At 32.3% G+C, this 19548-nt stretch overlaps 4 protein-coding genes across 5 annotated transcripts in view; 1 reads left to right on the top strand and 3 right to left on the bottom strand.

The window, feature by feature from the left end:
• The window catches only part of LOAG_16578, a gene marked incomplete at its 5' end in the record, with an annotated part of 7927 nt that extends 4998 nt beyond the window's left edge, over positions 1–2929 (top strand). For both annotated transcript variants that reach the window (XM_020449230.1, XM_020449231.1), the window contains 6 exons: positions 75–142; positions 427–547; positions 713–819; positions 1611–1739; positions 1837–1911; positions 2425–2929. In XM_020449230.1, coding sequence (XP_020307299.1) covers positions 75–142; positions 427–547; positions 713–819; positions 1611–1739; positions 1837–1911; positions 2425–2592 — 668 coding nt within the window. In that variant the 3' untranslated portion in view covers positions 2593–2929. The remainder of the gene's footprint in view (positions 1–74; positions 143–426; positions 548–712; positions 820–1610; positions 1740–1836; positions 1912–2424) is intronic.
• Positions 2930–3167: 238 nt separating this feature from the next.
• Positions 3168–11256, bottom strand: LOAG_05731 (hypothetical protein; the record flags this gene model as incomplete). Its single annotated transcript, XM_020446954.1, has 19 exons — positions 3168–3490; positions 3785–3880; positions 4144–4275; positions 4393–4509; positions 4981–5183; positions 5307–5416; positions 5918–6083; positions 6295–6406; positions 6587–6651; positions 6950–7097; positions 7454–7541; positions 7856–7938; positions 8071–8223; positions 8499–8600; positions 8838–8991; positions 9366–9555; positions 9912–10127; positions 10608–10797; positions 11059–11256. The coding sequence occupies 19 exons, from the start codon at positions 11254–11256 to the stop codon at positions 3479–3481; spliced, it is 2535 nt and encodes an 844-aa protein (XP_020302766.1). The 3' UTR covers positions 3168–3478.
• A 907-nt stretch (positions 11257–12163) lies between these two features.
• LOAG_05730 (hypothetical protein) lies at positions 12164–12349 on the bottom strand (the record flags this gene model as incomplete). Its single annotated transcript, XM_003141267.2, has 1 exon — positions 12164–12349. One exon carries the CDS (start codon positions 12347–12349, stop codon positions 12164–12166), a length of 186 nt encoding a protein of 61 aa, XP_003141315.2.
• Positions 12350–12800: 451 nt separating this feature from the next.
• On the bottom strand, positions 12801–16299 carry LOAG_05729 (P40 protein; the record flags this gene model as incomplete). The annotated part of the gene is made up of 10 exons (XM_020446953.1): positions 12801–12842; positions 13290–13339; positions 13577–13779; positions 14265–14411; positions 14511–14590; positions 14710–14829; positions 15011–15211; positions 15546–15596; positions 16028–16189; positions 16285–16299. The coding sequence occupies 10 exons, from the start codon at positions 16297–16299 to the stop codon at positions 12801–12803; spliced, it is 1071 nt and encodes a 356-aa protein (XP_020302765.1).
• Positions 16300–19548: the final 3249 nt, after the last annotated feature.

Below are 19548 nucleotides of genomic sequence, written 5' to 3'. Positions count from 1 at the left end.
TTTTGCAGACTCAGTGAACCATCACAAAAAAGTGAAGATCAAAAACTAAATACTTTATATTTTTTTAATTTTAGCTGTAAAAGTAGTGAATGTTTTGCAACGATATGCATCACAAGTTGGCGCTTTGGATGTCGGTTACAAAGTGAGTTCCTCGAATTTATACAGTGTTGACGTGGTGTAGTGTAAATAAAACTAGACTTAAGGTAGACTGTAATTTGTAATAATCTGAGGACTGCTAGAATCGTATAAGCTTCACTACGTTCATCGCTGAGATATAGTTGCAAGCTGACTGCAAATATAAGAGTTCTTCAATTTTGAACACTTTGGTCATATGACTATATAAAAAGTATATATACCTGGAATAACAGTTAACTGAGAGGAATTTCCTTTTATATTTTCCTGAATTTAAGTGTTTTGGGTGTTTAGGCTGGAGTCGAATGGATCTTGAATTCGGCTAAAGATATTAAATTTTTATATATGCTTGGCGCTGATGGTGGTCGTATCAAACAGAGTGATTTAACTTCTGATACTTTCGTTATTTACCAAGGTTAGTGAATATTAAAGTCAATACCGTGTGGTATTCTTAATGCGAAAGCTAGAAGCATTTTAAAATAGTTGAAGTTTCTAAGAAATAATGAAAATGACTTCTAAGCATATACATTTGAATTTTCTCATAATCTGGTTCTTGTATAGGCTTTTCTGTATATTTAAGGTCACCATGGTGATGTAGGAGTTGAGTTGGCAAATTTGATCTTACCAGGTGCCGCTTATACGGAAAAGGATGCCACGTATGTTAATACCGAAGGCCGAGCACAAAGAGTTGGTGATTTCAACCTTTTCTGGAGTAATTTTGCAGAGGGGGGCGAAATGGTTCTTATGGGATACTCAGTGCATCAATTAAATGATTAAAACATGGATTGAATCGAAATTTCTGTACGGAATTTCTGAATGGATTTAGAAGTTGCATTTATTAGAACAATTTCAAAAATGCATTTGAATTTTTTTCATGATCTGATTACTCCATAGGCTTTTTTTTTTATATCTTTATCATGGAGGCGTTGTTAATTTCAGTAGCTGGTAATATGCTAGGAAGAAAACCACGAAACAGCGTACTCCAATAAAGAAAACTATGTAGTAATAGTAACTGAAGGTGTTATACACTGACAATATCAGATGTAGTTTTCCGTATGAACACTCGAAACAAAAGAAATCGCATTGCATCCCATGAAACAATCTAAAATGATCACACCGCAATACGAATTGATCGATCAACTTCACATTTCAAGCTGTTATATGAACATTTATTGCTGATTTATAATTGATTGTGGATATAGTGATTCCTAAATTTCTTATTTCCTTTCTTGAAAATTTCTTTTTTTTCTGGGTAATATAACTGCTCTGTGTAAGAAAATCAGAACTGAGATTAGTGTTTTGAGTTTTTATTCGAAATACTCGCATAACGTTCATATCGGCACGACGTACTAAGTTGACTCATTATTTAATTTTTTCCCTGTCCCTTCATAAACAGTAATTAGGAACGATGAGAAGCAATCACAAAATGGCGGAATTATCAATCTTTGCTTTGTTTTTTGTCACTTCCCAATTTATAGGCTTATGCTGCAATAACTGCTCCAGGTGATGCGAGAATAGACTGGAAAATAATACGAGCTGTTAGTGAAGTAGCTGGGAAAGCTCTACCCTACGACGATCTTGACCAAATAAGAAGTCGGATGGCTGAGGTTAGTCTCTTAGTTTGATAATATTTCAGAATTTTTGTCGCAGATTTTTTACACTGCATATCTTAGTTTCTCTTGTAAATGTTTTGAAATGTTCCAGATTGCTCCTCACTTGGTACGCTGTGGCACTGTGGAAGAATGTTCATTCCAGGAACAAGCGGCAATGTTAGCCGAGGCGATTTTTTTTTCGATTTTTTTTCTGATTTTTGTGTCTTTTCCATCATTTCAATTCGTAAAAAAGTTTGACTCAACTACTGAATAGTTTAGCAGCGGAATTAAAACATAACTTTTTAGAGAAGCTTGTTGTATCAAGCAAACACCCATTCATGTGCACATGACTTTTTTTTTCTGCTGATAACAATCCTTTTCAAGCAATATATTGCTGTCATATAATAAAAAATGTAAACTGAAGCTGAAAGTGAAGCTAAAGCCAAAATACTTTCAGTAATCTTCATACAGATGTAGTATTCATGTCCTAATTTGTTTCAATTCGTCAATTATAGTTCGAGGAAATGCTACCGGTTAATAAGCTGACAGTATTAGTAGGTAGTTCTGGATGGGAATCTGAATAGTTCTGCATCTGAATTAAATTAAAATTTAATTCAAATGAATCGTAATTAATGGACTTGAAGATTAAGACATGACCGGTAGGTGCACATTATTTCCAGATTAAATATAAAAATTTCAGTGTGGCAATACAGACCTTTTATTGAAGCCGGAACTGCTTGAATTGGGTGATTTTTGGATGACAAATTCGATATCTCGTGCTTCGAAAACGATGGCTGAATGTGTCCGCGCATATCAGCGCTACAAACAGGATCCTTACATGGAAGAAAATAGATCTCTGTGTGTGTGATTTTGCCTTAGTTTGACATTTATTGACAACAGAAAGACTGTCACTTTTTAGGTTTTGCATGGTGGACATTTCTAGACACATATATATATATATAATTTTCATAACTTACCAATACAGACCTTTTACAAATTTATGAAATTGTAGTTACAGTGTTTAGCTTTCTGTATATTTGCTGTACTGCCAAAAAAATTACAGTACTCTATTAGAAAGAAGTTTTTTCTCTTCATATGTAAGTATCTTATGGATATTGCGTACCGCTTTCTCTTTTTTTTTTTATCCAGACAAATCAATTATATGTTAACAACGCATACTTCCTAATATGTTCCGAATAAATTCGAAAACTTTTGAATAATCCTTTTTAATGTTGAAAACTCTGCATGTTCAAAACGTCTCGACATCCAACATTAACTTCAGTGTGCAGCAATATACTAGAGGGAAGGCTACAAAATATTCAGATGCTGCAGTGAAGAAAACTGTTTAATAAATGGAACTTCTGGCTTTAACAACGAAGCATTTGTGTTCTTCCAGTTATATCTTGAATAAGTGTTGAAATTTTGGCTGGATAAACCATCCAATGTTATATTATTATGTAGTATTATGTCCTTTTTAATGTTATGTAACATGCTGTTGTCCGCCTTTTTTGCATTTGTCTTGACCCTGTTCAATTTTTGCAACATCGAATCCTCGTCAGGTAATGGCAGCATCCTGCATATTCTGTTTGTAAGGCATAATAACATTGAAATAGAACTCTAGTGTTTTCTTTTTTCATTAGCAGCACTATCAAAATCAAAGATGAGTAATTAGTATCATGATGAATCAATCAGTCGAAATTCTGACAATTGGTTCATTTGATTCCTTGGTGCACGGAAGCGTTATGCAGCGTGGTTCATTCACGATCCTGTAAGAAATTAGCATTGAAATTGTATGTGTAAAATATTAATTTGAGGAGAGCTAAAAACAATTGATCAGGACAGTCAGAAAACTGTCATTTCTGCTCAAATTGGGAATGATTGTGAGATCGGAATTTTATTTTCCCGTCGAGAAAGGCGTGAGCTTTCAGTGTTATGATAATTCCAAAAAAATTAAAGTTCAATTCTATATTATCCATTTCAATTCGATTCACTGCTTTTCTTTCAACTCGTTTCAGTATATTTTCAATTCAGCTCATTTTAAATTCAATTTATTCAAAAACCTTCAGTCGTCTTTTTAATAAAGCTCGCTTCTTTTCGCGCATGCTTTGTTCTTGCATTCCACGAAGGTGTTTCTCTGTTTCTGACAATGAATTGCACTGAAAAATTTGAGCATCCATTTCATTATATGCCATTTATAATAAATATAAAAGCATAAGAGATCCAAATTTATGTCATAAATTCTATTCCGTAGATTGTTAGGATGTCAGTATATGCAACAATGAGATATCAGCTTGCTAAAAATCTGTTACTATTGGCAGTGTTAATTAATCATACTAATTTACGGAAATCCGAAATCGGGTTGATGGTTTTAGTCAGCTTTTCATCGTAAATTGTAAAATTAAAGCGCTTGAATGCGAACCATGGTTTTGCGTACAACAACAAATGCTCGTTCTCCTTTGTTGGTACCAATTGGTCGTGAATATTTGAGCAATGCATTAAGGCGAGCTTTTGGATTCAGTGAAAACTCCAGCATGAGAATGACTTGCGCCCACTTTTTATTTAAAAGTATGAAAGTTAGTAATAATTAAAATTCAAATGTGGCAATTCAAGATGGATAATCATTCTTCAGCACAAATGTCAAAAAGATCAAATCATCTAATGAGCAAACCTGTCGTTTCCACTCAGTTTGTGTTCCGGATATTAAATCATACGTTCTCCCCATCATTGCGATCAGTAAATTAAGCTGCATAACGCTGACAAATAATTCATAGATAACAAACATTGCCTTAAAATAACTTTACTTTCCCGACACAGTAATTTAACCTTTTTTCGGTTGCCAAATTGGAAATTATTTCATTCTATTTTTTTTCGCTTTGTACTTACTGCTTATTTCCCATAGAAACCCTATGCTGTAAAACAGAGCTAAAACTTAAGGATAATAACAAGTTAGCGAAAAGAAAACAACAATAACTTCGAATTTTAACAGCAATAGCGATGATAAATGATAAATTGATGATAATAGATGGTGAATTATTTATAGTATTTTAGCCAAATTGTGAATACTTGAGGTGAAGTGTTACTTACAGGTAAACAACAAGCTACCTATATCTTGTAATTTGTATATGGGTCTTTCAGGCTCGTTTCGGAGTCTTATTGGCTTCCTGTCTTGATTGAATGCACCTTGCTCATCCTTACCTTATCCAACCGTCTTCGGGCAATTCTTTTCGTTTTTCAATTTTATACAAAAACTACCAACCTTGCCAATGTAGACCATCATTGTTCGGTCACATAAAATGACCATTTTGCGATAAAAAACCATAAATTCACCGATGGTCATAATAAATATTCTCATTATTGCCTCCATTGGATGATTCATAATACCGTCGGTATCCCTCGACAAAGTGCCATTTTGATAATTAGCTCTCTGACGATTACATGACATAAAGATAATGTAAAATGCTGCAAGTAATTAAGCAACTGAAAAAAAAAATACCAAAAATGATCATTTGTCATATATTTTAGACAAATTTCCAAAAAAAAAAGCTAAAACATCAGTAAGAAAAACGATATTACTGTTTTTACCCTGAGAAAAGCCGATTAAAAAAATGGCATAGATGAGAAAAAATCGACTCAAATCTCGCGACAAAATGGTGTATATCATCAAAACGAATGGTCCGATAAATTTTACAGCTCTAAAATTTGAACGTTATCAAATTTAAAGAAAAAAAAACTATTTATTATTGAAAATCTCGATAGGTACGTCATCATCCTCCTATGATATGAGTCGAACTCTCAAACAAACACGTCATTAAAAATTTGCCGCTCTTTTTAAAAATGTTAACAATTTCAAGTTATTCATTTTGTATTTCTCATTCACTATAGTTTATATTAGATATTTATTATTCATATCGTCGCGAAATGAAGCCGAAATTTAATGTTTCGAATTCAGTCTGTACCGCTTTCCATTTCTACCTTTCTTTTTCTTCTCTTCTTCCTTTTTTCCTCCTTTTTACAATCAACTCTAAGCTTATTCCACTATTTTATCTATAATTAAAATTAAAATATGTTTTATTTTAAAATTTTGGACAAATATTTTAATTTTATGGTATTTCTCCCTAAATGATACAAATTATAACGTTCTTCTTGACATATTAGCTAAAATTTATTAACAAAAAAAGAAAAGAAGGAATTACCTTGAATAAAATAAAAAGTGTACGCTAATTAAAAGTACGACAAGCAACGAAAGTGCATTATCAAAAAAAGCATTGCTGGGGTCACTGAACACATCAAACGAAACGGTATTATCAGCAAGATTAGCACGAATGATGTCTTGTATGCAATCTTCGCTGGGAATGATTTCTAAAAAGATTCTAAAATAATGCTAAGGAATTTTCATATTATTTGCTCAATCACTTCCATAATAGAGTATAATTTCAACATTAATTCAATATTTCACTTTTGTTGTGAAATTTGACAGAAGGAAAATATTCTGCAGTCAAAATGCTTCTAATAAATCGAAGTACAGTTAGTCCTTATTACTGATAACTTCGCTATAAAGAAATGGCAGAACTGACCAGTATTCGCCACCACCGCTTTCTGCCGCTGCTACGAATATCCATTGCATCGTCAACAACTTGAAATACGGTCATTAAAAGTACCGCAAGCTCGGCTGCTAGACGAAGCTGTAAAGAAATGAAAAATATAAAAGTTTCATCTGATAATTATAAAAGTAATCAATTTATTTTTGAAAATAACGGATTGTAAAATCGATCTTTTGTACTTCATTATCGTTGACATTATTGATTCCACAATATGGTTACTATAATTAACACTTCAATTTTACTAGAAAAATCTTGACATACATTTTGTTGCCATCCTTGTCCAAAGTACCACCAATGACGACACGAATAATCATCATTTGATAATTCTTTTATTAAAATATTTTAAATGATTAAACAAATCCACAGAATTAAGATAGATGAAGTAAAGGAATAAGACAAATGTGCAAAAACTAATAGCTGGTTAGTATTTTCTACCCAGTGCAATTTGCTAAATTTAACAAAATTTGAAACCAAACTTTGATATTTTTGACAGCATTTCAGTAGAATAATACCAAATAGAAAAAGATAGAATCAAACTGTAATTTGAATACAATTCATCCGATTCGATAGTCCGTTCTTTTAAAACTGAATACTATCCGAGATATACAGAAAATGAAAAGAAACCTAATTTTTGGAGGCTCTTTTCATTATCCTTCACTAAATTTGTTCCCACCAGTAATGTTGTCATTGTTTTGCCGTAATCAGTTCTGTTGAATGATGAATTATCGTCATTGATCATAACCGTAGTATTATAATACTTCACAGTAATACTCTGTAATTTTTCGCTTATTCAATATATGTTAATAAATTCCAATTTTGGCATTTCATCGTGATTTTTAGCGGTTTTGAAATAAATTAAGAAACACATTCTGTGAAATTTCATCACCAAACCTCCGTATGCTTGGTCAGTTTAAGTTTAAATAACCTTAAATAAGTTTTAAAAAATTGCTCAGTCAGTTGGAGTATTCTAAAAAAAAACTTGAATTCATTCAAATGTTGCTTTTTCATCTTTTCTTTATGGATTTCAATTTTGCTTAAACCATCCAGCGATTGGCAATGAAAATATTTAATTTTTTTGCGCACATTTCTTGCAGCAAACTGAGGAAGTAATAGTAATAATAAGAATACCCCAACAGTTAATGAAAATGGTCGGCACATAAATGCAGTAAAGGTGCAAATGTAAAAGAGTAGATAGCAGCCAAATGATAAAGCAAGCCTGAAAACATATAAACTTAGTCTGAGGTAAATTTCAAGAATGAGAAATTCTTCAATTTCTAGAAATTTTCATCCTACCTGAAAGGCTGACCGTTGTTTGATAACAAATATAATTTGAAGTGATAAAATTCTTCAGCTTATATTGCAATGAATCAAACGATAATTAAACGATCAAATAAGCAGTTTACTTTTTACAACATTGAAAGTTTCTTCTCTTTTTTCTCTCATACAAATACTATATTTTAGCAACATTACTTATACTTTGGTAAATAAGAGTAAATAATATTGTAAAAGTTAAATGAATTTTCGCTTAACCGTGTTCGCCCGAATGATTGCCATTTTACTTGCAGTAGATCACCCAATAAACCATCGAGAAGTTGTAGATGTTTCGTCGTTTCCTGAATAAAACTAAGCAAACTCTGTTTAATTCTTAACCGGAGAAGTTCCTCCTTCATTTTGAAGTATATAATGATGAGAAAGAAGCAGAACTTGCATACTATTGCTAATTATAATAAAACAAAGGAAGGTACCCCATAAACGATCAATGAAAGAGCGCTATCTTCATTAAGTTCGCCCGTTTCCTGATTAATAGTATCCAGTTTCGCAAGTGGGTAAGCGTGACTGCTTGCGTTACCGTACATCCAGATTACGTCTGCTTCCAGTTTTAAAATTTGTTCAAACATCTGCAATGCTATTACTTGCAGATTTCTTTTAAAATCACTGCTTGCTTCTTTTGCCAAAATAAATCGATTATACTAAGCTTCCTAAAGTTAGCCAAGTGTATAAATAAAATGCTGCATATCGAATTTAACTACTGATAATTTCTGGATCGTAATTTAACAGAATATGTGAACTCGCAAAACATATGAAGATATATGTTTGTTTATATTTCATATTTCAGAAGTGTAATATTTTTGTTGACTTTTATGATTCCTTTTAAAATAATCCAATGACTAACCTCTTTTTTTGCCAAATGAGCTGCCAATGTTAATGGTGTCAAATTTCGGTTGTTCATTATTTGTAATTTGGCACCCGTATCGTAACAGAGTTTTAACATCTCCTGAAATTCCTCACTCTTTCAGTGACATCAACTAATTGATAATTTTGATAAAATATTCTTATCTTTACTTAAGGCTTTTGAAAGAAATAATAAAATTCCAGCGAGTAAAGGATAAGAAATTGGAGGCAGAGTGCCCAAATAAAATAGCTATTCACGTTTTTAAGGTCAAAGGTTGCTTTAGAGCTTGAAATACATAATCAAGTAAATAAGTAAATTAGACATATAATTAGTACTTACTGGTTGTTCATGGATTACAGCTAGATGAAGTACTGTGTTGCCGTTTGTATCTTTCCGATTTGGATCGGCATGTTTTGCGATTAAAATGCGGTAACAATCGGTCTGATTGATGCATGCGGCAAATGATAACGGATATTCGCCAAAATACATTCTACTACAAGGATATACGTTCATTGTCATTTGACAAATCTGTTGAAGTTTTACGTGGAATCTGTTGGAATTCCACGTGGATATGAGGATATGAAAATCAGTGTGATTGGATATTTTGTGAATAAAAAGTTATTTTCCACCAAACTTCAAATAAAAACTGCTTAGATCCAATTAATCAAATAACCGTGAATTTCCACCAATGTATGTATTAAACGAAATGGCTACTTTGTTGACGTTTTTAAGATTCACATAAGTCGTGAAGTATTGCAATTTCTGAAAAACCATAACGCTTAATTCGCAGAGAATTTTGGCTATTTGGAGAAATTTGCAAACGCCATATCAACGTGGGAAGATATATTATTAAAGATTATTTCCTACCCGTTATAAGTAGTTTTTAAACTGAGTTCAACATATTCATGTTCCAACGAATCTGTACGACTGCTTTTCTGGTCATCAGGACAAAAAAATGCGCCGTAACAACGCTGATTGATATTAGCACCATGTCGAAGCAGAAATAATACCATAGCAGGATCTTCATTAATTATTGCTTGATGTAAAGGTGAGAGACCTGTCGCAAAAATTTGGCTTGACAAATTCAAAACCTAATCATTGCATCATATACTGAAAAACAAGTCACAATCTGAAAACTAGAAACTATGCCCAAACTAAACTTCAGAAATCTATTCACTGAATCATTTTTATCAATCAATATTTATGAAATTCATTCATACACTAGCTTAATAAGTAAACTAGGGCAAGATCTGAAGTTAGACCAAGATCTGAAGGACAGTCGAAACAAATTAAATAATTAGAAACAGAATTAAAACCAACTGACTACAGTCTTCATTAATATTCAAGATGATTAATATTGTGTTCTCATCACCTCCTTTTTCATTTAATATTGTAATAATTCCGTAAAATTACCATAGTAATCTTCGCTAATGAATATATCATTGACAAGTTTTGGATAAGCTTTGATTAATTTGATAGCAAGCTGATTATGGATAGCCGTTCCCTGCAGAAGACAAACACCAACGAGATTCTCGCCCATTAAACCACGCTCCTCCAGTTTCCACGTCACCTCTCGATACTTCCATTCAGATTTTCCACGTTTATCATCTCCTTCGAGCAATTTCAGAGCTGAAAATGCAATGTAATTGCGTTAAATTATCGAAAAAATCTCTGTAATCTAAAGTGGTTAAGAAGGCGAATATAATAATCAATACGATTGAATTTTGTTTTTTAGTTTTTACTTTACCAAATTTTCATTTCAATCTAAGTTTTCATTTAAAGTGGTTGCCAACCAGTGGTCTGTGCAGACACAAGTGGTGCGCGAGAGCTAAAATATAGTCTGCGAGGGCGACAGTACTGTAAGCAAGAAAAGGCGAGGTTGTTCTTGTTAATGTTTGATAAACTAATATGTAAAAAGTCTCGGTCAAAGTTTATTTTCAGACTAGATTTTCATTTTATTTCGCTTTTTACTTCCTGAAATTATTAGACTTTATTATTTTTGAATCTTATGATCTAAAATAAAAAAGCTAGAATGTCCCTAGTCAAAAGAAAATTAGGAATCAATAATTGATATTTTCGGAGATTTTTTACAAACTAAATTGATATTACCCTTTTTCAAATCGCCCTGATTTTCGCCTTCTTGTCGAAATTCATCGAGAATATTAGGCCCACTTTTCCCTTTGCCCTTTTTGCGCTTCAAAGCGCTAAGCATCGCATTCCGTTCTTTATTCCGAATTTTCACCAATTCAGCTACAGCTACCATTTTACCTCTTCCGGAGTTGTACATGAACTCTTTCAACTGAAAATTCCCGCTAGAAGTAAGGTAAGGCGCAATGCAATAGCAAAGTTTAAAGTTAAAATGCCTCGAGAATTAAACAGGAATAGTTTTATGAGTATCTGTAATTTTACTACTATTAATTTGATTCAGTTACGATTTTTCCCAATTTTGTCTGATCATCACAAGGTGGAAACATTGGCTCCTAATTTCTAACCAGAATGATAGATGATAGAACGATCTTAAATCAAATATGATAAATTACAAGAATGTCAAACAATTTACTGAAAAAATCCTGCTATAAACCTTCGTCTCAATGAATTCGTCAATAATCGATGAATCACCGGTATCCTTGGCATATTTCATCCATGGTATCAGTTCACCACCTCCGTACATATCAACAAAACGATAAAGTTTCGGCACTGGTTTTCCTTGCTTACGAGTTCCTTCGCCTTCTGCTGTCGACGATTCCGCATTTCCCATTTTTTCTGAGTAACAAACTACTTGCAAAACTTTAGGTAATTCCAGGAGAAAGCTTATAATGTTCTGAATCAGAATATGTACGTCATTTCTTGTAATCCTGAATTGTCAACTACATTTTTCAAGAAATATATGTGATTGTATCGAAAAAAAATGAACCAAGCCATATATTGCTTCTACATTTCACATGTTCAAATCCAAGCTTGTTGACGAGATTTTTACATAATTTGAAAATTGAATGCTTAATGTTCTACGAATTCAATTAGTAAAGTGACAAGAATCTTCTCTTTGATCGATGTAGATTGACCTACTTCTTAAGGAAAATTTTTTCAAAGCAAATTTTGTGTAAAAATGTATGACATTAGCGCAAATGTCATGAAAACTGAAATGAAGCTTATAGAATATCAACACTACATCAGCAACACAAATCATTTTCGTCGCTAAAAGTGACACAATTCAAGTTGTATAATATTCCTAATATTTGAGAATAGAATTAGAAAATCATTAATTATTAATAAATAAGATGTCCATAATAATGCTCTCTTATACCTGTTGATAGGTGATTACAACTATAAATACAAATGTAATTACGCGGCATGACTACAATTTTTACATCTTCCCTTGACTGCTGAAGAATTGTTTTTCAAATGAAAGCATTTCTTCTTAACCTAAAGTTTTAATAGAACTTTCTAAGATCTAATATCATCACTTTATCTGCTATACCCCGAAGACGATAATTTAGGAAATAATTTTTAAAAACAAAGAGATCAATGTGCATTCCGAAACATTGAAATTAATGATATATTGGTATCACAGAATATTTCACTAACTTTTTGATATTCATCAAGGAAATTTCTACTCCTGTTTTAATTCCAACAAATAACTGAATATATGAGCTTATCCGAATAAACTAATTAGCTGCTGTCTTTTTCGGTTTTACCACTGACCAGATTATTGAACTCCTTCGCTTCTCCAACTCCTCAGCATTTTGCTCTCGACTAGTCGAGATTCGTCGCACAAGTACAGGTTCCTTAATCATTTTGAATTTATGGGACGAATGCGGTAAAGTGATCAAACGATAGAAACTATTAGCCATTTCCAAAACTGTTATGATAGTTGTTTGTTATGCACCCTATGACTAAGAGTGAATGTGTTATTAACATAAAGAAACGGGCAAATCTACTGATGATAGCAAAGTTTTAAACTTTACGTCGATTCTTACTATCCGTTAACATTGACAATTTATATATTTAATGTAACTCCTTAATTATCAGTCTCATATAGAATATGAATTAGAAATATAATGCAAAGTGGCCCATATGTTCAAGTTCCTGCATTATGAACTTCAACACTTTTTGAATTTCGTTTTTCATTTTTAGAATATTGCATAATTTCAATCATCGTATTTTCATAGTTTGCTAATGCAGGAAAAATCGTAACATTGTTTCTCATAGCAATGCATATCTTGTAAAATTTATCATTTATTGGATCGCATAGCAAAATTTTCACTGTTGATTATTCGGTTTGACATAAAAACCTGATCATCTTCAGATTGCTTGCGTATCATCTCTATCTTTGCGACATAAAACCTATAAAAATGCTTCCAAACGGTCATCCAACATACTTTATCGAAACTTCTTTTACAATCCAAAGAATATAAATCAGGTAAGGGCACTGAAGTGTAAAAAATATATGTTTCAGTCATATTTAAGCTAGTTTATTGTATGTTATACTTATCAGGCTTCAAAAGGATAGTTATTTCAATTGTTTGAGAAGCTTTAAATTAAATTGTCGGTCTTCTTAGTGCCAAATTTCTTGGGTAGCCTTGCCAAGAATTTATAATGGTAAGGACACTTAATAGATCAAAAGTTCAATATTGTCAAGATTTATAATTGCTGTTACAATTTTTGTGTTCTGATGGAAACTTCTCAAGCACAGCACATTTCGTGAAGTCAAAAAATTGCAAAATTAAAAGCTGATTAATGAGAAAGCAATACTTTAAAATTATAAATTGCGCTTCCTTCTAATCGAAATACTTTGTTTTCTAATACGGTTGTCGCAAATTCTTCTTTTAAATCAGCTGATCCTAAAATAAATAAAAAAAAGATTTTCACTTTTAAATGTGGTTTGTATAAAACTTTGGTATGTAGAGTATAAAATTTTATTGTTTCAATTAAATTTTCTAACTAAACTTTAGCATAGTATTTGATACAACGATGTTCTCCCTTCCAAATCTAAATAATTCAGTTTTTCCTTCTCACTCTTTTTTTAATCATTCCCTTTTTCTCCATAATGTAATACCGCCAAAAAAATATCGACCTACCTAAATATTCGTGCCCTTCTTGATCAACCACTAACACACACGGAGCAGCGAATCCGATATGTACTGGATTCCACTCTTTAGTGCCGATCTTTGCCGCTTCATTATATGGTTGCCAGATGTAGTCGAAACCAGCTGCAGATGGCGGTATCTGCATTAGAAGTTGTAACGAACCAATAGCGTTGCTTACGAATGGCATTTTCCTGCTAAAATTTTATTGCTTTACAAGCAAGAAATGATTCTTACAAGTGAAAAAGCAGAAAAAATTGTTAAAAAATAAACTAACACGAAAGAAAAAAGCAGAAATCAAAAAAACACCAAAACGATCATATGCCGTTACACACCGAAAAGTGTGATGAGATAACCAGGTAGTAAGTACGATAACAATATGGCGAGAAAATTTTGTTGAACAATTGATTAATTAATTATATAGTAAAAAAAAATAATAGGAATAATGAATGAGTGATAAGAGGGAAGAAGGGATGATGAGATTTTTCAATGTGAAGATAATGAAAGATAAATGAAGGTTAAGATAAATGTAATCAAATGAAAGTTTTAGAAGAAATAAATGAACGAATGAAAAATGATTTCGAGTGATTTCAAAAGATAATTCTGGAAAATCAATGCAGTGATAAGATATCATGAAAAGTGTAAATGAATGTGTATCAATCATTATCACCTCATTCCTAACCTTACAAACGCAGCAGCAATTTTGCCATTTGCGTCATTCCATGCTCGTCCCATTACTGCTTGTCCAAAATGATACCACAAGGCAACATACTGTTCCTGTGGGCCATTCAATGTATTCAGTGGACGATCCAATGCTTTGATTAAACGCCTTAAATTTACTTGTGAAATTAACTGTGGAAGTAAAAATTGAGAAGGAAGAATTACCTGGAACTTGATAAGATTTGAGAGAGAAGTAAAATTTAAATACTTTGTTTTAGGAAATGTATCACCAACACAATAGTCGACCCATTCGTTGACCATTAATAGATTATTTGATGAGTGTGCTTCCTGCAGCGCAATAAGGAATTAAATGTAAGACTGGTTTGGAATTCGACAAACCTGAGAAACTTTTTTTAGGAACTTTACAAAATTTTCAAAATTTTAAAACAGCCGCGCAAATTTCCTACCTTTTCAAGTGCATCTAATTTCACGCATTGTTCGCAGCAGCAGTGAGGTGGCCTATCGCGGAGATTGCGGACAAGAATAAGGCAATCATAGAGTTCGGATTCTGTTAGTGAAATAATTTGCTAAAACCATACTTTGTTTTAGGAAATGTATCACCGACACAATAGTAGACCCATTCGTTGATTTTTTTTTTTTGAATTCAAAATGAAGTAATTTCAATTCAAATGGAAAACTCTTTTCATTGCCAGGAAAAATAGAACAAGAAATCTGATGATTATTTGAACTTACTGAAAAAAAACACACCTGAGCATATACAAATGTTGCAGTTTTTTTCTCGATGTTGAGCGTTCCTAAAGCTTTTTTTGGCCAGAAAATCACTCCGTTAGAAGTACCACAACGTAACGGTACGCGGAATTCGTCATTCGAATGTTGCAACCATCTGGCAAATTTTATCCATTCGTAGAAGAAACCTTTGGTGATATGATCCCCATCGTATGTTAATATCTAAATTTTTATGACAGAAAATCTTTTGTTATAATATGCCGTCGTCCATGTTGTCATTAAATGACCAATGTATATTTAAGAATGGCATTAATCCGCGCATTGTAATCCTATGATTTCTAAATATCTAATAATAAAAGAACAGGATAAATGTTTTAGATGAAAATATGAACGTGAAACAAGAATTCAGAAGCAAATTAATCTGTATTATTAATACTGATTAGGTCGTAGCATTTCAGCTGATTAGGACATAGCTCAGTTCATTTCAATAAGTTGAAATGCAAGTTTTCCTAATATGTACGGCAACAGGCTATAAGAAATCCATTCAGTTGGGTACCTGAATTTTATTACCGATGTTCAACTTCATTTCTCCACAAGCGAATTCACACTGAAAATATAACAAGAAACACGTAATGTAAATGACAAATAACAGGATTTGATTTTTTGGAAACACTATCTTACGAAAATTGAAATCATCACAAATTTGGGATTTACTCAGGACAAATTAAGTAATTGAGAATTGAAGGTAGAACTTCGATTTCTGTTCCTGATAACTTGCCAGTAAAATTCGGAACAATTCATTTTGCATTAAAATATTTACTTATATATTCTGTATAAAAATTTAAAAATGAATTAATATGAAAATCCAAAACCTTCAGGTTTACGTCCTTTTGAATTTATAAGTAAGAAAAGTTTGACAGCAAAAGTATATTTCGTTGAAGTCTTCACAAGGTCTTTGAAATTTTTTGAATAAGATCCAAAATTTTTTTGTCCAGGAAAAAAAAAAGCTGAAAATATTGATGCAAAAACGATGCTTACCTGTACAACGCCACTTTCATTCCATGCTTTTCCAAAATATACCAATCCTTCTGTATCATAACGTGCAACATACACGTTGTTCTGATCGGGTACTTGTATTGGATTACTCACTAAGGGTGCACCGACTACTTGATCTGCCCAATTATCTTCTGACGTTTGTTTCTAGATCCAGTTGTACTTAATATATGAGTTATTCAAATTCACATTCATAAATCTAATATTGTTCCGCCTTATAGTACCTAATAGCTAAAGATTACTTTGATCCAAGACATGTAGCTTATCGACTTATCTTTCTACTCGCTCACTCGCTCACAAATTTAGAAACACTGCTAATGATACATTTATTTTTAATGTTCTTATAATTCCATTTATCCTTAATCAAAACCTTTCGCAACATGAATTTTGCGAAATATGCAAAAATCTATTGTTAACATAAAAATCTAAAATTAAGGCAGTGCATTTTATGAAATTGAATGAGACTTTATCATATAGCAGATTAATATATGCATATTTCTCTACAACCATTTTACTACTTTTACTTATCGGATTAAATGATCAGACCTCAATGTTTCTTGCACAACATTGAAATATTTCATTTCATGATTTTTAAATTCTGAGAAACGGAACAGTTTAAATGTAATATTATAAAGGAAAATATTTAAAAATTATTAAATTAATTCCACATATTTGCACCTGCAGCGATGACAGTCAAGTCTAACATTGACTTTTATAAAAAAGATCTAATAACTATTCTTAAAACTCTTTTACATTATTTAAAATGATCCCATCATGTATACACAATTACTTTCTAGCAATATTTATTTAACTCAAAGAACATTCCAGTTTACCTAAACAATTTATCACACTGTCCAAACAAAATTTGAGGTCTTAAAAACTTAATTTTTGGAACTTAATTTTTGGAACGTAACATTAGCTAAAGGTTTCGGTGAAAACTTTTTCCGGTTTCAAGTAAACTCTTTATTTGCGTTTGTGTTTTGATGATTTCGAGAGTGTCGTTTTAATACTACCACCTGTTCACTCTTTTTTGTAAAAGTGAATAGCAGGTATTTCGATCAAACAATGGTTATGTTTATTTAGACGATTGATTAAAATTTGGCAAGAAAAGCATAACGGAAAATTACTTCAATCAAAAATCCTGGGAAGATTGCCGTTATTCCATATTTTCCATTGTTCAAAATGTGGTGAGGAAGTGCAGCAAGATGATATTAGTCTTTATAAAGAGTTTGAAATAAATCTTTTTGAAATTCAAAAGGTTGCCTGTTTTGAAGAGAGCTTGCTGTCTCACTTCGTAATTATAATGGTCATTCGGGCATTCTATAAGTTGTCCGAATAACAAGCAACTTTTGACGAATTTTTTTATTTAAATTACTCAAGGAATTAATTCCAACTATCATCGTATCACAGATTTCTACCAAGCATGTTATATTTTCGGATCATTTTACCAATCGGATCGTAAATATTTCAATTTTTTTTAAGAAAGAACACTCTTGATTTGATAAAAGACGTTGCACAAGCTGTGCTATCATGAAATATCGCCATGGTTGTCAAGCTTGTTCTACTGAAACGCTTTCATGTGCATAACAAAATCATCAGAAATAAAGGGAAATTGAATTCATTTAGCATTTGGAAAAGTCGGGCAAAGACTAGTATTAGAAAAATATAAAAGCGGTAAAAAACTTTTTCACGAACGAATTACCAAAAGGCTGAATCAAATAAAGTCCCTTTTAGAAAATTCAAAGCACAAAGCACTCTGGTATTTTGCATATTTCAAGAATAATATGAATTCAATAATACAATGTCGCCTTGAATTAACTGTGGAATTAAAATTAAATTTCCAAGTATGAAGTAATGAATCATTTAAACATTTCCTGTACCACTGTGGTAAAGGATTGCCGTTTTGATAACCAAGTTACTTGGAATCTTTGGTTTTTTCTAAACAGCTGATATGATAACCCAGTTTATGCACATTGATGCGTATACTTTAATCTGATTATATTCAATGGTACATGCCCATACTTCTGTTAAACAACATATTCCTTTGTCTGAGAATGTAAAGACCTTATATGCAGCTGATTTGAAATACTAAACATGCCCATTATATAAGCTCTAGAGTCATCACTGCATCAACATCTTCCGATTGTCATCATCATCATCCTTCTTTGCAGACCAATGAACTGTGTTATTTAAAATAAAAAAAATATTCCTTTCCTGTCCCTTATCATCGTCAATTCTTCCATACTCCGAATTTTATACTGATTTTATTTGGCAATACATGGCCGGGTAACAGCCAGCTATCATGCACATAAATGACCTACAAACATACACACAAATACAGACACACATACGCACATACGCAAGCACACATACACACATAAACATAAACGCACAACATAGACACATGTACACATACACAGACATGCATATACACCCGTCCACACACACATACACGCTGCAGTGCACTGATTTCTGTTGTCACATGACTGTTCTTGTAAGTAGAGGACAGCCGTGTGGCCTTGTGTATCCCCTGCCATACGTGTCCGTACGGTTTACACATTTAAGTTTGATATATTGTGGGTCTAGGTAGATACGATGTAAATTTAAGCGTATAAGCGTTACGTGTAAATGAGGTGGCGTACGGTTTACGTATAAGATTGTGATTATACACGTAAATGTGATACACATGTAGGAGTGATTTATGAAAGAGGAATTCGAGCTGTTTATGAACAAAAGACAGAATATTCTATAACGAATTGAATGGCATTAGTAGACAAACAGAAAATAGCACAGACATAGACTGAAAGTGTGAACTTTGAACTTTGAAACGGCAACACATGGAGTAATTTACTCGCATGTTATGAACAACAAGTTTTAATAATAGCAAGGTTAGCTGCTACTTCTCAGGAGAGCGTAAGCTACGGAAAAAGTAATTTTTTTCCGGGATATATTTCCAATAAAGAAATTTCTAGGAAGTTTATTGAGTAATGGGTCTCCTTCATCACCTTGCTTCCCCCCACTTTTTGTCCCTTCAAAAAAAGATTAGTTCAATCGCCTTATATAATACCTAAGTTCCACTAGGATGATCATGGAGGTTAGCTGGTCCTCGGCGTGGTTCATAATGCAGACATGGAAAACATCGAAATCTCTTTGTAACTTCCCTCATTGCTAGCTTACATCCTCCTCATCGTCTTAATTTTTCTTGTATTCTTGAAGCACCTTGCATGACCTGACACAGACTTGCAAAATTCTTCATTTCCAGCTCATTCTTGGGTAATTAAACCATTGGATAAAAGAAACAATGCTAACGTCGCATAATCATTAGGAATTACAAAATTACAAAACACAAATTAGCACCTAAAGCTAAGCCCCAAAACTAAGCTGTCATAAGATAGAATCCAAAGACACTAATTTGGAGAACCAAAGAAAATGTTGTTCTGCTGTATATTCTTTATATATATATATATATATATATATATATATATATATATATATATATATATATA

This window comes from Loa loa (assembly GCF_000183805.2).
Source record: "Loa loa unplaced genomic scaffold supercont3.8, whole genome shotgun sequence".
In the NCBI taxonomy this organism is placed as follows: domain Eukaryota; kingdom Metazoa; phylum Nematoda; class Chromadorea; order Rhabditida; family Onchocercidae; genus Loa; species Loa loa.
The sequence above is the reverse complement of the archived record's forward strand: the minus strand, read 5'-3'. Positions and strand labels throughout refer to the sequence as shown.